The sequence below is a fragment of the Desmodus rotundus genome, chromosome 1 (genome assembly GCF_022682495.2).
Source record: "Desmodus rotundus isolate HL8 chromosome 1, HLdesRot8A.1, whole genome shotgun sequence".
Taxonomy (NCBI): domain Eukaryota; kingdom Metazoa; phylum Chordata; class Mammalia; order Chiroptera; family Phyllostomidae; genus Desmodus; species Desmodus rotundus.
This window is the reverse complement of record NC_071387.1, coordinates 110,463,984-110,478,990: the sequence shown is the minus strand read 5'-3', so window position 1 is coordinate 110,478,990 and position 15,007 is coordinate 110,463,984. Positions and strand designations below refer to the sequence as shown.

General features: G+C 40.4%; 1 protein-coding gene and 1 pseudogene across 4 annotated transcripts in view; one reads left to right on the top strand and one right to left on the bottom strand.

Annotated features, from left to right (window-relative positions):
* LOC112315066 (small nucleolar RNA U3) lies at nt 1–203 on the bottom strand (annotated as a pseudogene).
* Nucleotides 204–1,151: 948 nt separating this feature from the next.
* The window catches only part of PDXDC1 (pyridoxal dependent decarboxylase domain containing 1), a 51,616-nt gene continuing 37,760 nt past the window's right edge, over nt 1,152–15,007 (top strand). Inside the window, exons 1-4 of one of the 4 annotated variants that reach the window (XM_045204375.3) lie at nt 1,152–1,222; nt 12,089–12,162; nt 12,702–12,767; nt 14,587–14,667. In XM_045204375.3, the coding sequence (XP_045060310.2) occupies nt 1,190–1,222; nt 12,089–12,162; nt 12,702–12,767; nt 14,587–14,667 (254 nt within the window). In that variant the 5' untranslated portion in view covers nt 1,152–1,189. Of the gene's footprint in view, nt 1,223–1,317; nt 1,657–5,866; nt 6,022–7,537; nt 7,559–12,088; nt 12,163–12,701; nt 12,768–14,586; nt 14,668–15,007 lie in introns of those variants that run through there. The other 3 variants (XM_024571707.4, XM_045204376.3, XM_024571710.4) reach the window with 3 other exon arrangements.

Below are 15,007 nucleotides of genomic sequence, written 5' to 3'. Positions count from 1 at the left end.
ACCACTGAGACTGCACCTGTCCGTCCCCTCTTACTCTCCCAAAGGAAGAGAAGAATGATCAAGGGCCAACGGCAGTTACAAAGCAACAACTGCCGGCTTCACACTCAGGAGAGAACGCTGCGCCCCCTCGTGGTTTCAGGTGCTCTGCACGCTCAGAGAAACTTCTCTAGCGTGCAGAGCACATGATCCCTGAAAGTAGTCTTACGTGGGGAAATGTTTATTGTAGAATCCAGGCATTGAACATATGGGTGTTCATGTACAATTCTTTCAACTTTTGTAAATGTTTGAAAATTTTCATACCACGTAGGTAAAAGTGATTTGTGTTCCGTAAGCATGGGTATACCGTATTTGATTTTTAGATCTTCCTTCTGTTTGCAGAGCTCTGGAAAACCTGAATAGTTAGTTCCCACGGTACACTTTAAACCAGCACATAAGTATCGTTTTGGTAGAAAATTTTATTAACATAACCAGAAAATTTACCAAATACAAGTTAGGTAGCTCAAAATATGTAATTACTACACTGAAAATGTGACCCAGTCATTTACACAAATTTTGGAAGAAATGCATGCAAAACAGGAGGCAGAGGAATGGTTTTGTGGTTTTAATGCCATTTGTCACCTAGCTGTGAATTGCTTTACTAACTGCACCCATGGTAGACTAGTCTATTTCAGTTTCCCTCTTTTAGAAGAATATAACGAGCAAATTTTGACCTCTCCCTTTCCTTAAAACCACATTGTATATCAAGTTTGGAGGCAGTTATCGAGGTAGTGTATGTAGCGTACAGACGCTGCAGCCAGGTGGTTGAGTCTGGATCCTGCCTAGATTGGCACTGTATCATAGAGATAATCATCTGTATAACACGGGGGGTCGTACACTACTATGAAACGGGGAAACGGCAGCTGATTTATCATTATCATCACCTGACAAGTCATAATTGGGACTTGACATGAAGGAGGAGGCTAGGCCAGTTGTCTCAAAGTCTTCTGACTAGAATTCTGCGGTAAGGTCTGAGACAAATCGGTGCGTTCTCAGAGCAGCTGTCACTTGACAATCCAAGACCTGAAACCCAAGCGTGGTTTAGGATAAACCCCCTGAAGCACCCAGGAAACTGTTGATCCTGCGCATGCGCACGGGTGCTTTCCCGCTCCGCCCTTCTGTGGTGAATGGACTCTTCTATTCCTGAGAGAAGATGGAACTTGGAAGCCTAGACCTGGAAGCACAGGTGCGTTACTAGTAGTTCCTGCACTTGGCCGCGTAAGTGGTAACTTCTTACTGTATATTTCTATTCTGACGTATGCAACAAGGCTTCTGAAAAGAGTTCGGAACGGCTCCACCGTCCATTGTCCCCCTGTCAACAGGGAACGTTAGGGCTGGCCGACGCGAAGGCCAGGTACGGAAACCCGGAGGGACCCTCCCACCTCTGGGGGCTCCAGCGCCCCACCGCGCCCCGCCTTCCGGACCCGCGGATTCTCCACCCACTGGAGACTCCGGGCAGCTGCTCCTGGTCTCCGCCCCGCCAGCAGCGGGCGCCGGGGACGTCAGCGCTGCCAGCGTGGAAACGGCGGTGGAGCAGGGGAGGCGGAAGTAGCGCCAGGGACTGCGATCGTCAACCGGGCTCCGCCTGCCGCCTCAGCCATGGATGCGTCCCTGGAGAAGGTTCGTACCTGGGGCAGGAGGCGGCTCCGCGGCCCAGTGTCTCCACCTCCGCAGCGACTGTTTCCCGGTCACGAGCTGCCATTGTGACTGGGGAGTGGGCAGGGGCTAACGGGCTCCACCTGAGGAGGCCTGGTGCCGAGGGGGTCCGGCCGGCGCTCGCGGCTGAGGCCTGGTCACCTTACGGGCGGGGAGTCTTTGGGGTCTCTGTGGACTAAGACTGAGCCGGGGTCTGGCTCGAGCCGCTAGCGCCCTGGAGCCCGATGCGGGGCCCGCCTTGGGGCCTGCTTTGAGTTCGGCTCGCCTGTTCGGATGACAGAGCTAACAACTGGTAGCCCCAGAAGCGCCTGAAAAGGAGCCCCAGTTGTCTGGGAGCTGGCTGCAAACCTGTAGGTTTTCGGTGGTCTCCAGAGTAGGAAGAAAAAACATTAAAGCAGTGGTTTTCCAGCTTCAGCGTGCCTATGAATCACCTGGGGCCCTTGGTTAAAATCCAAGTTTTCAGCTCTGGAGGCCGAGCGTGTGGGGGGCGGGACCGCGATCTGCGTGTTTAACGAGTCGCCTACGTGATTCTGATGCCGTAGCTTGTGAGCGCAGGTTACGACCTCAGCAGTCAAGGAAAGAGTGGGTTTTCTGTAGATTCTGAGTTTCGTTTTGGGACTTGCTGCTACTCCACAACTTTTGGGCGCTTCCTTTTGATGGCGAGGGGGAGACCCTCCCGTCAACCCGAAATCCGCTGGCAGCAGCAGTTTCCTCTGCTTTCTCCTTGAGGGAACAGTAGCGTGATGTACCTGGCTGACTGCGTTGGTCTGTGAAATGGATTCTGATTGTCCCGGGTTTAGGGCTTGTGCGTGAGAGCCAGGGCTTGGATCTCTTCATGGACACCTACTTTCAGAACCCGACATTTTGCACCCCCCCTTAAAGCCTTTCGCCCCGTTCAAGCTCGGGAGTCTGCTTGTCCAGACAATTTTTGACACATGTAGAATTCAGGAGCGATGCTAGTGTTTTAGGACTGAATTCTTTTCATTTTGAACTGGCAGAAATAACATATTTTGTCATCTGTCAATGCGACAGCTGCTGTGGATTTGTTCACTTGTCTCTGGAGAGTCGAAGGGAATAATCGTACAAGTTCAGCCAGATGTCTTCATGTGCCCGCAGTGGTAGAGCCCACGCCTAGGCCATTTCTCATAAGTTGGGGGGAATGCAGCCATGAAAAGAAAAGTAACATATTCATCCACTGCCTTTCTGGCGAATGTTACATGTTTTTCTGGCCAGGAATAAACTCTTTCCAGGCTTTTGATTAGCAGTGTCTACTTTGGGGTACTTTTGAGTTTTAGTCTGGATCAGTGATTCTCAACTATGAGGCAGTTTTGTTCCCCAGGGGACATTTGGAAATGTCTGGAGACGTTTTTGGTTATTGTAACTCGGGGGTAAGGAGGAGCTGCTTGCACTGTGTTGATGGCAGCCATTGGTGCTGCTAAACATCGTACAGGACAGCCCCAAACAGAGAATTATCTGCTCAGAATGTCAGTTGTGCTGAGGTTGAGAGCACCCTGGCCTAGACCGTGTGTGTAACACTGATCGTTGAATACAAAATAATGCTAAAAACGTCCCCTCAGTGTTTTCTTTCCAATTTCATGAGACGATAGTATGGGTTTTTGTCTTTTCAGTTAAAAACCTAAAGAACTGCAGTGATCTTTCCTCCAAGAATAGTTCTTTGTAGGCAAATTTACGAAACACTGGTTGGAATCTTGCTTTAGTTATTACTTTTCTGACATTTGGTTAGTAGATTAGAGCAGTTCTCTAAATGTTAATTGATGATAAAAGATCTTAAGTTCTCCAGATGAAGATCTGAAGAGGCACTGAAACTCCAAAGTTCTTAAGGCTGGATGGAGCGTTCACAAAAATTGCAGTGTACTCTGTTAGGAATTCAGATGTGTGGGTTGGAAGTTTCTGCCTTAGGCCAGTGTAGAAATTGTGAATGTCAAGTTTTTTAGAACTAAGACTGTCTTATTTTTACATTTCCTGAAGCAGTAGAGGGCCTTACATGTAATGAACAATTTCTCTTGTTGCTGAGTAGGCAGAAGAGAAAAAGCATTGCTATAATATGAATATTGAAGATTTTCTGAAAAATAGTTTAAAACATTGAGATGTTCCCATTCCTGTTTCTTTGAGGAATAGTCTATTCTGAGTTAAATTCTACATTGCTAATATAAATTTGAGCAGTTCTGAATGATCCCATTTAAGTGGATCTTTGCATAATTTATACTGGCTACAGACACCACAATGTTATTTGATACCTGTCCTCTAAAATTTCAAGTAACCTCTCTCACTCTAAGATGAACTATGCTATCATCATTTAATAGAATCACTCAGTATATTTCCTTTGGTCCAAATAAAATTATGGTCTTGCTCTTTTTTTAGGTAGTATATAGATGTGCAGACTTGCAGTGACCAAGCCATTTTCTTGTCTTTCTTCACAATAGTATCAGTGTTCTTGTTGTACCTGAAATCAGTGATGTCTCAAGAAACCAGAGCGGTTCATTGAAGGGGCCAGGAATTCAAACTAAAAGGGTAGAACTAGGACCCTCCGCCTCCTAATGCTGTATGTCCAATGTATAAGGAACGAGGACCTAGAGCAGGGATGTCAAACTCATTTTCACCGGGGGGCCACATCAGCCTCATGGTTGCCTTCAAAGGGCTGAATGTAGTTTCAACTCCTTAACAGTTAAGGAGTACCCACATTAATACAGTCCTAAAATTATTTCAGCCCTTTGAAGGCAACCGCAAGGCTGATGGGGCCCCTGGTGAAAATGAGTTCGACACCCCTGCCTAGAGCATAGTCTCACAGAGCTTACTTATGTTAATATTCAAGTTTTAAAATGCCACAGGAAATAATTACTCTGATGCTGAAGTTCTTAATAAGTTATTGAACACACCTACATATACTTTTTAGTAAAAACCTGCTACTTTAAGTTGGTAGAACAGCCCAGACCTTTTCCTATTGTTCGGAGAACAGCCCAGACCTTTTCCTCATTCTTCCTGGGTATTATGTTTAGACAAGGGGTATGGCAATTTATTTTGCATTTACTTTAATTCCAACCTTGAGTAAACTTAGAGCAGTGTTTTTCAAACTAGCACTGCTGACATTTTAGGCTGGGGAATTCTCTGGTGTCGGAAGCTATTCTGTGCATTACAGGATGTTGAGCAGCATGCCTGGCCTCTACCCACTGGATGCCCGCAGCACCCTCTCCCCACAGTGTGACAACCAGAAACCTCTCCAGATGAAGTAATTTTCTCCTGGGGGTGGGAGGAATTGCCTCTGGTAGAGAACCTAGAGCTGCACTGTGAGGTATGGTAGCCACTAACACATTTAATGTTTAAATATTTAATTAAAACTTAATAAAATTAATTCAGTTTCTCAGTCACACTAGTCACATTTCAAGTGCTTAACAGTCACAGTGTGGCTTTTGGCCAGAGTGTGGCTACTGGACAGTGCAGATATAGAATATTCCCATCACCACAGAAAGTTCTATTGGACAATACTATAGAGGGAGGCCAATTAATCTGTCACATATCTAATTCTTTTCTCTAAAAGAGGCAACTTTGACCCTGTTTCTGACCGATCTAATTACAGTACAACCCATTTTATTTCTTATGCTCATCATAAGCTAATTTTTCCCCCTTTGGAGCTGATTTTGGAAAATTTGTTATCCTGTTACTGTTTATAAGTTTACAAGGAGCAATAGGAGCATGAATGGAACATTCCTGATCATTACTGAAAAGCACTACCAGAATTTCTATTCCTGCTTTTTACTTTAAATGCTCACAAAAAGAACTCCTGATAGCTAAGTTTGAAATGATTCATTTCGGTTGGTATGCTTTTTTAGATTCTTCTCTTACATAAAATGGGAGACTTTTGGGAGGAGATGATAGCTTATAACCTTAGTGTTCATTTCAAGCTGCTTCCTGTATCTCCATAATGGGAGGGTTTTGCATACAGGTGCATGGTGGCTAAGATGGTAAATGATTATCAAATGCTGGGTGTCAGAGAAAACATGGTATGTACAAAGTTCTGATCCTAAAAATCTATGGCCTTGGTGATTCTTGATTCATTTAAGGTAGCAGAGATAATCATTAGCGGGCTACTAATGGTCCCCAGTCCCATGTGTGTTCTCCCACAACAGGCTTATGAATTGTAATTATAGATAGGAGTTGCTTGAGCTTAATGCCATCTTTTTTCACCTAAAGCAGAAGCCTGGTTTGATTTATAATTTTTATTGAAGGCCAGCTATGGTCAAAACCCAGTTCTGAGTGCCGAGAAAGACACAGGGTGAAGAAGACATGATCTCTGCAGGAGGTTACGTTCCGGTAAGGGGTATATACATGTTTAGAAAAATACTTGTATAGCAGGGAGGGGTAAAAGAAGTATCACAGAAAATAAGAAACAAATGGGGGGTACATGGAGTGAGTAAACAGGAAAGATTTTGCAGAAGAGATATTTTAGGTAGAATATTTAGTTCAGAATCATGACTTCTAGAGTTTTTCTTTTTTTAAGATTTTATTTATTTATTTTAGATAGAGGGGAAGGGAAGGAGAAAGAGAGGGAGAAAAACATCAGTGTGTGGTTGCCTCTCGTGTGCCCTCTACTGGGGACCTGCCCTGCAACCCAGGTGTGTGTCCTGACTAGGAATCGAACCAGCGACCCTTTGCTTCACAAGCCATCACCCAATCCACTGAGCCACACCAGCCAGGGCTCTAGAGTCTTTTTTTAATGTAGATTTTTTTTCATAACGTAGATTTTTTTTACTTTATAATATGATTGTGTCTCATTGTTGGTGGCAGAATGTAAATTAAGGGAGGGGAAAGCCATTTCATCTTTTGAAGTTAAATCTGATCTTAAAAAAAAAGAGAGACATCTCTAATCACTTTGAAAATGTCCAAAAATTCCTTTCATAATTTAATTTATCAAAAATAAAAACAGTCCTGACATGTCCTGTGTGGCTCAGTTGGGTTCGGTGTCCACCTGCAAATTGAAAGATTGCCGGTATGATTCTGGATTCCGGATTCTGGATTCCAGATTCCGGTCAGGGCACATGCCTGGGTTGCGGGTTCTGTCCCTGGTAGCTCCCCCAGGCACATCCAAGAAGCAACCTATCGATGTCTCTCGCCCACATCAATGTTTCCCATCCTTTCTTTCTCCCTCCCTTCTCCTCTCTCTAAAAGTAAATACATAAAATCTTTTTTTTTAATTATTTAAAAAATGAAAGTCTCTTAGGGGGTAAATAAATTTATGTAGCTTAAATTAAATCCATTCTTTCCAAGCAATATTCAAGGGCCATACAATTATTCCTAATCTATTTTTTTTGTGTATTTAGTTTCTCTTATTATTGCAGTAGTGTTTTGCTTGGTGGCAAGTGTTAAGTATTTAACAGCCATAAGGTGTGGTCTAGTCTGGGACCCTAGCGACATTTTATTTTAATAGACAATGCATTCTGAGTTAAAATTACTGAAGGAAGAGCAAACTTTCCTAATATGATTTTCTTTCTTGTATTCAGAAAAAACAGAAACAGTGAAATAAAGCCTTCACTTTGAAAGTGAAACTTGGTGACATTGAATATTTAGCTACAGTGAGCCTTTCAGGATACTATTGCGACTGAAATTACTTATTGGACTGAACATTATGTTAGGTGGAATCATATGAAATTGCTCTTTTTGTGCATTAAAAACAGGTGAATATTGACAGTTTCACACAGTTCAACCTTAAAGTTCTGAAGATTTAAAGATACCCAGAGGCTTCAAGAATTGATGGGTTCCTTTCCTCAGAATTCTTCTTTCTATATTTAAGATAAGGCTGGCAACATTAATCTTACAGAATGCTAATTCAATTTTGGAAATAATGATATTGGTAAGGATAATGGATAGCTTTATCTTTCTGAATTGGTCCCCAAACAAGTCCTAGGAAATACTCCCTTATAAGAAGCATATCTCAGTGAAAGACTTATTTTTTTCCCAGTGACTACAGTATGCTTCTTTTTAAGCAGTTTTCTTTCCGTTCCAGAATAAGTGCATGATGCCAGATAAGCTGGTAAACTTTTTGAACTAGAGCTTTCCTGATGTGTGGTATTTTTACATCTGCGTAGATACTGGGAAGCATTTACTCCTGATATAATGTCTAAGTGAACTGATTCTCCAGAAGTGGTGGTCTCTAGCAATATATTTTTTTGAAATGTATACTTGGATTCCTGGCATTTCTGGTACATATTTTAAGATGAGTGACTCAAATGCCCCCCTTTTTCCTCCACATACTTACATCTATGATGGGTTTGATCAACTTTACTAACTTTGCTGCCTCCTTACCTGACTAGAGTTGTTTGTTTGGGTTTTTTTTACTTCTGTTGTGTATTTTACCCCTTCTTTTTTTCCATGTTCTTTTCTGACTCTTTTTGAGGAATTTGTAAGGTTAAATAATAACACCTTATGCAATATTTGCATATCTTTTTCAACTAGGAATGCTATTATAATGCTCAGTAAGCCATTAATTACAGTCTTCATGTTCTCATAGATACACTCAAGTATAGATCCATGATAGTTAAATACAAGATTTTTCCAAGAGTATCCATTTCTTAGAAGACAGAGATAAAAGCACCCAGTTCTTAAGTAAATATTTTCTGTTGAAATCAGACAAAAATATTTACAAATGTAGAAACTGAGCCTCCAGGAAGGTAAGCCAGGTTTGCAAGGCAATATATCAAATTTCAGAGAATTCCTGTTGTTTTCTCCCATCTTTGACCCACAAGAAGGCGCTGTGTTCTTAGAACAGCCGCTGCTGTGTTCTCACTGCTTTTCAGAGGTGAGTAGTATTGCGGTACTAGTGCTAGATAGTAGTCATGGTTAATGTTTTCACCTGGGAGGAAAATGATAGGGTGTTTGGAGAGTTGATAGTTGCATGATTATCAGGATCCAGAATTAACTTTGTTTAGAAAGTTGTTAGAAACACAGCAATTTGTAGCTTTATTGGATCACTTTGACCAGTTGAAGAAAGATAGTGATTTTTGTCCTGGCTGGTGTGGCTCAATGAATTGAGTGCTGGCCTGTGAACCAAAAGGTCACAGGTTCAATTCCTGGTTAGGGGCCTGGGTTGTGGGCCAGGTCCCCGGTTAGGGGCATGGGGGAGGCAACTGATCAATGTTTCTATCGCACATTGATTTCTCTTTCCCTTCCTCTCTCTAAAAACACATAAGTAAAATCTTTAAAAGAAAGATGGTGATTTGTTTTATATATCTAATGTATACATAGTAAACTAGCATTTTATAACAGCAAGGTCTTCTCTCTGGGACAAGCAGCTGGAATTCTCACACTTCACATGCTTTTGTTTTTCTTCTGTCAATAGTCTTAGAATCCCACCTGCCACCATTATGAACATTGCTCCCCAGAAAAAAGTTTATTGAAACAACAGTATCATATACTCCTGTTATTGATGAATGTTGTGATAAATATATTTTAAAATTACATTTTAGACTTCCTCTTTCCTCTTTTCTGGAAGCTGCTTCTCTTTAAAGGTTTAGCTCTGTATTTCCCAAATAGCAGTTATTCATATACCATCTTTGTAAATTTTGTCATGTCTGTGTACCACTTTTACTGTTATTCGCTTAATATTTATTTTAAATTGACTTTATATATCCTTTTAAATTGAGGGACAATTTACATTCAATAAAAACACCCACTTTAATTATGCAGTTTGAGTTTTGGCAGGTGTATACAGTTGATATAACCACCAGCATAGTGAAAATAGGACACATTTTCCTCTCCCTGGAAAGTTCCCTTGTGCCCCTTTCCAGTGACTCCAGATCAGCTTTCTGTCGCTATAGTCTAGCCACCCCTCACCCCCCTTTTCTTTTTTTTAACTTAGATTTTGCTAGACAGTAATGCCTCTGAATTCAGTTTGAGTTATTATTTTTTTCCCTATTCATGTGAAAGCAAATGTGTAATTTTTGTTGTCACACTTTTGTAACTACTGCTCTACAATCACTTTTTTAGTATTTTTTAAAGATTTTATTTATTTAAGCCCTGGCTGGTGTGGCTCAGTGGACTGAGTGCCTGCCTGTGAACTAAAGATTTTATTTATTTATCTTTAGAGGGAGGGGAAGGGACAGAGAGAGGGAGAGAAACATCAGTGAGAGGGAGAGAAACATCAATGTGTGGTTGCCTCTCAAGTGCCCCACCCTGGGGACCCGGCCTGCAATCCAGGCATGTGCCCTGACTGGGAATCGAACCACTGACCCTTTGGTTCACAGGCCAGCACTCAATCCACTGAGCCATACCAGCCAGGGCTACAATCACTTTTAAAATTTTCGCAGTTTCCAAGCATGCTTAATTAAGCTCTTTATACATTGTCTGGCATGGTATTGTGGATACAAAATGTGAAAAAGTAATGGCTGCCCTCCCTTGAAGCTTATGGAGGCATGGCTTTTAGTATTAAGGAACCAACGAATAACTATACATTTTTCTTAGAGCACTTTTTGACTTAGAATCTAATATTTTCCTACGACTAGATATCATTTTACATTATGGATTATCCAGTTAACACAACAAGCACATGAGGGTCTATGGTATTAGAGACACATCATATTCACATTTAATTCACTCAAATTTAGCTATAAATGCCATTTTTCCTCCTTCCTTTCCTCTTCCCCATTTCAATTCCTAAAAGAGAGTAGGAGGAAGAACAATGTAAATGTGAGCCAGTCCACTGAATGAGTGTGTGTGCCGAAGAGAGAGACCCAGGAGGGGGAATGTGAAGCTGCAGTTCCCTCCTGTTTTTCGCAGGAACTGCAGCAGTAGGGCGCACAGTGAGGAGGTAAAGCAATGCCAAGCGTAATACAGCTTATTGCATACCTACTCCAAATAAGACGTTACTAAGCACAATAGGCAGTGTGAGGGAAAAAGCAGATAAATATACTTGAAGACTAAGAGTAGAACAAGAGAGTTTTTGTAACTGTTTATAACCCAGCTCTAATTATGTAGAGATTCAAAGCAATAAAGTTACGTAAAAATTCCTATGGAGATTAAGAAGAAAGAAAGGAAAAGGATTGTGTATATTTTAATTCTGTAAGAATTTAAATTTGGGGGGGGTTAAAAATTAATTATTTATTTATTTTTAATTATTTTATTGTTGTTCGATTACAGTTGTCTGCATTTACTCCACACCACTCCACCCCACCCCAGCCAAACCCACCTGCCTCCCTTGCTTCCACCCCGCCTCCTTGGTTTTGTCCATGTGTCCTTTATAGTTGTTCCTGTGTTTCATTTTTTTGATGGGAAATAGATGTACAGTTGGTACTAAAATCCAAAAGGACAAAGAGGGTGTGGACTGAAGACTCCCTGTGACCTCTGCCCATCCTTGCAGTTCTCTTCTCTGGAAGCTGTCACTATTACCAGCCTGTGTGAGCTTCCAGAGTTCATAGAAGCACTTGCAGATTTATGAGGGTCTTAGTTTCCTGTGGCTGCTGTAACAAATTATCACAAACCAAATGGCTTAGAGCAACAGAAATGTATTCTGTTACAGTTCTGGAGGCCAGAATTTGAAGTCCGTATCACTGGACAGAATCAAGGTGCTGACAGGGCTGCTGTGCTCCCTCAGAGGCTGTAGGAGAGAGCTCTTTCCTTTCTTGTTCCCGCTCATGTTGCCTGCCAGCACTCCTTCCTTGGTTTCTGTCCGTCACTCCAGTTTTGAGGCAAGCATCTTCAAATCTTCCTCTGCTCCATCTTCACATAACTTGTGTGTGTATGTGTTTAGTCTCCCTCTGCTTCTCTCTTATATGGATACATGTGATGCATGTAGGGCTCACCTGGATAATTCAGAGTAATCTTGCCATCTCAAGAATCTTAACCTAATCATATCTGCAAAGATTTTTGCCATGTAAGTTTACATTCACAAGTTCCAGGGATTAGGGGGTGTGTGTCTTATGGGACACACATGCCTACTACAGCAGTAAGACAAATAGCACACTGTACATGTTTCTGAACCTTGCTTCTAAGAGTGAAAAACTGGAATAACTTAAGGGGCTATTAATTCAGGACTGGTTAAACAATGGTACATCCATAGAATGGAATAAAGCGTTATCACTAAGAAATATGAAGTGAGTATACTGACATGGAACCATAGTCACTATAAAGTTAAAAAAAAAAAAAGCAAGTTGCAGAAGTGCATATAAATAAGGTGAAAATTTGGAAAGCTATTACTCAAACTTATAAGTGGCTTCCCCTGGGGAGTGGAACTGGTGGGCTTTTTTATTTTATATATTTGTACTGTTAGAATTTCTAAAAGGAGTATCTGCTTTATAATAAATCCATGTGTTTTGTATTTCTGGATCAATTATGCTATAGAAGTAATAGGGATTATCAAAATTGAACCTTTTAAAAATTTGTTTCCTAGATAGCAGACCCTACATTAGCCGAAATGGGAAAAAACTTGAAGGAAGCTATGAAGATGCTAGAAGACAGTCACAGGTGAGCCTGTGGAGCAGAAGTGACCTTATTAAACACGTTCAACCTGTTATGAAACTGGTGGCACTGGTTTTCCTGCTGTTAAAAACACCTCTGGGTTTCAGAATGTCACGCTTAGCTTCTGCTGACCTTAAAGATGGTATTTGTCTTGGGTAGAAGATGCTTTGTAATTAAAGGATTTTGAAATTGAAGGGCAGGACTTAATAATTTTCAGTTCTTCCTATTAAGAGTTTTCTTTACTAAATGTATTGATTGGAATCTATAATATTTCTTACTATATATTAAGGTCATATAGGATATCAACTAAGAAATAGGTTGAAGTATTATTTTTTTTCATGTTCTTTTCCTGAAACTCAGATTAGACTCCAAATTAGGGGCTGGGATAAGGAGGGTAGGGAGATGGAGAGAAGTGACAAATGTGTTTTAAATTCTACCATCAGTTACTAAGATAGTATAGGTAACATTGTCACATGTTTACATGCTCAAATGTTAAAAATTTGATAGATAAAATGAACATTTTTTTATAATTTCCTTTAAATAAGAGTAACAGAGGAGGAAAATGGAAAGAAGCTCCTTTCAGGGGATATTCCGGGGCCACTCCAAGGCAGGTAAGTGGAAATGAAGATAGATACCTTTAGTTAGGGTGTACATTTTCTTTAAACCAAGAATTTACTATCATTGATTTACAATTTTAGTTTTCATAAGCAAAAACTAAGTTTAGAGTTATGAGCAATGTAACAGAAACAGAAATGCCATTGGTGATAATGCTAAGCCTGCCCGCTTCTCCCCCTTTCCCATTCAGAATTTAATACAACATCATGAATCAAAAACAATCACAGATTTATAATTATAATTCAACTCTCATACTTAGTTTAAAATACAGCAAAATGAAAGGAAAGTGTCAGTTTTAACCATTTATTTGGCAAAGTGACTTATTTTGTAGCAACCAAAGCAAATTTGTCAAGTGTTTGTGGTTTGAACTAGCAGGGAAAATATTAGAAATATAATTAGCTACCTGACTAAAATTTTCACAGGATGTTAGCACTCAATTTGTAATTAAAATTTCAGTCCTTCCTCATACAAGGGCTGTGTTTTTTGTTTTATAACCAGGAAACTGCACATAAGTAAACATTACAGCTCCCTTAAATTGCCCTTTGACCTGAATGTAAATATATACAAAGTTGCAAAAGAACAGTGTGTTGATAAATGTCACATCTAACACACCCAGATAACCACTATTTTAAAATAGGCACTCCTGCTTGTAATTTGAGTGGTGCTGGCTTGAAGCCCTCTAGATGTGCAGTGTATTCTACAGGTCAGAGCAGCAACCAAGTTCTATTAACCTCCTCAGAGAAGTAAATTTCCTGAAGGGAATTAAGGAGTTCTACTGATCCCACAGAAGTTTTCCTAGAAGAGATAACCACAGAGACCATCTGTAATTCTTAGAATGGAAGGGTATTAATGCTACTGGTCAGGTATATTCCACTTAATAGTGCTCATAGCCAACATCTGAGATAGTACTGTGCCAGGCATAGTGTTAAATGCTGTACATACACTGATTGCATCCTCACAATTCCTTAATGTATGGGCTTAGGGAGTTTCAATAACTTGCTCAAGGTCATATGGCTAGGCACACAGCCTAATCTCTACACAGTGTCCAAGGACCAGAGCCCCTCTGGTGTGAAGGTCATCACCTTGGGGAGAATGGGTATTGGGCAAACAGTGCTTCTTTTTCAAAAGAGGAAACTTTTTATTAGTAATATTCTCATTAATGGAGCGATAATATGTTCACATTACATGTATTCATTTTGACATTGCTTACTACTTTAGCCATTCACATTCTTCCCAGAAGTTTTCACCACCTCACATGATGAGCACTTAGTAACATATCTTGGATAGAAGTAAATCTGTTTATACTCTAAGTAGACCTCCAGTTTCCCAGCTTGGGGAAGAGTAAATAAATGATACTTGCATTGCATGTTCAAGTCTGTTAGAACAGACAAGATGCCTACATGGAGGGAAACTAAATATACCAGTGGCATTGGAGTATTCTTGCTGCTTCTGTGACCTTCAGCATCTCATAAGGACTATTTTGGCTCTCATGACATGCGTATTCTTCAGGATTCTAATGAACAGGTAGAGAAATACTGCCTTAAGTAATACTGGTGAAATTAAAAAATTTCAATCTCAGATTAAGTAGATTTAATTAACTCCAAGTACAATTGTATTCAAAATTCCAGTTAATAACTTGAGGTTTGTTTTTAAAAGATGTATACTGTATCTCAAACACATTCTTACTCAGTTAAAAAAACTTATCAAAAAAAACCTTATCAAAGCTAGTTTGGATGAGAAGAAATAGAGAGTGGTTGGGGATGTGTGCCATTTCCACCTGTCCATCAATTCTTTTCTTTTTTTTTCCCCCTGCAGTGGACAAGATATGGTGAACATCCTTCAGTTAGTTCAGAATCTGATGCATGGAGATGAAGATGAGGAGCCTCAGGATGCCCGGTAATAGAGAACGGTTGGCAGCTTCTCTTTGACAGTATTACGTGTTACTGATTTTGAAAGTGATTGCATTCTTCCAAGTTGCTAAAATAATTAGCTATGTTTCATTCAGAGTTGCATATGATATTAAGAGGATGTTTATTCTTTTCAGAAAGACATTTATATATTTCAGGTAAAATATTTTGTAAAAGGAAGGCATTTACTAAAACTAAATCCTGTAATTTTTATGGTATCATGTCTCTGGGAGGGACTGGCAAAAGTACCAAAGAATGGATGCTGTGAGTTTTTTTGCTTTTGATTGCTTCTGCTTCTGTGCTTGTGCTTCTGCTTCAGATTGCTAAAA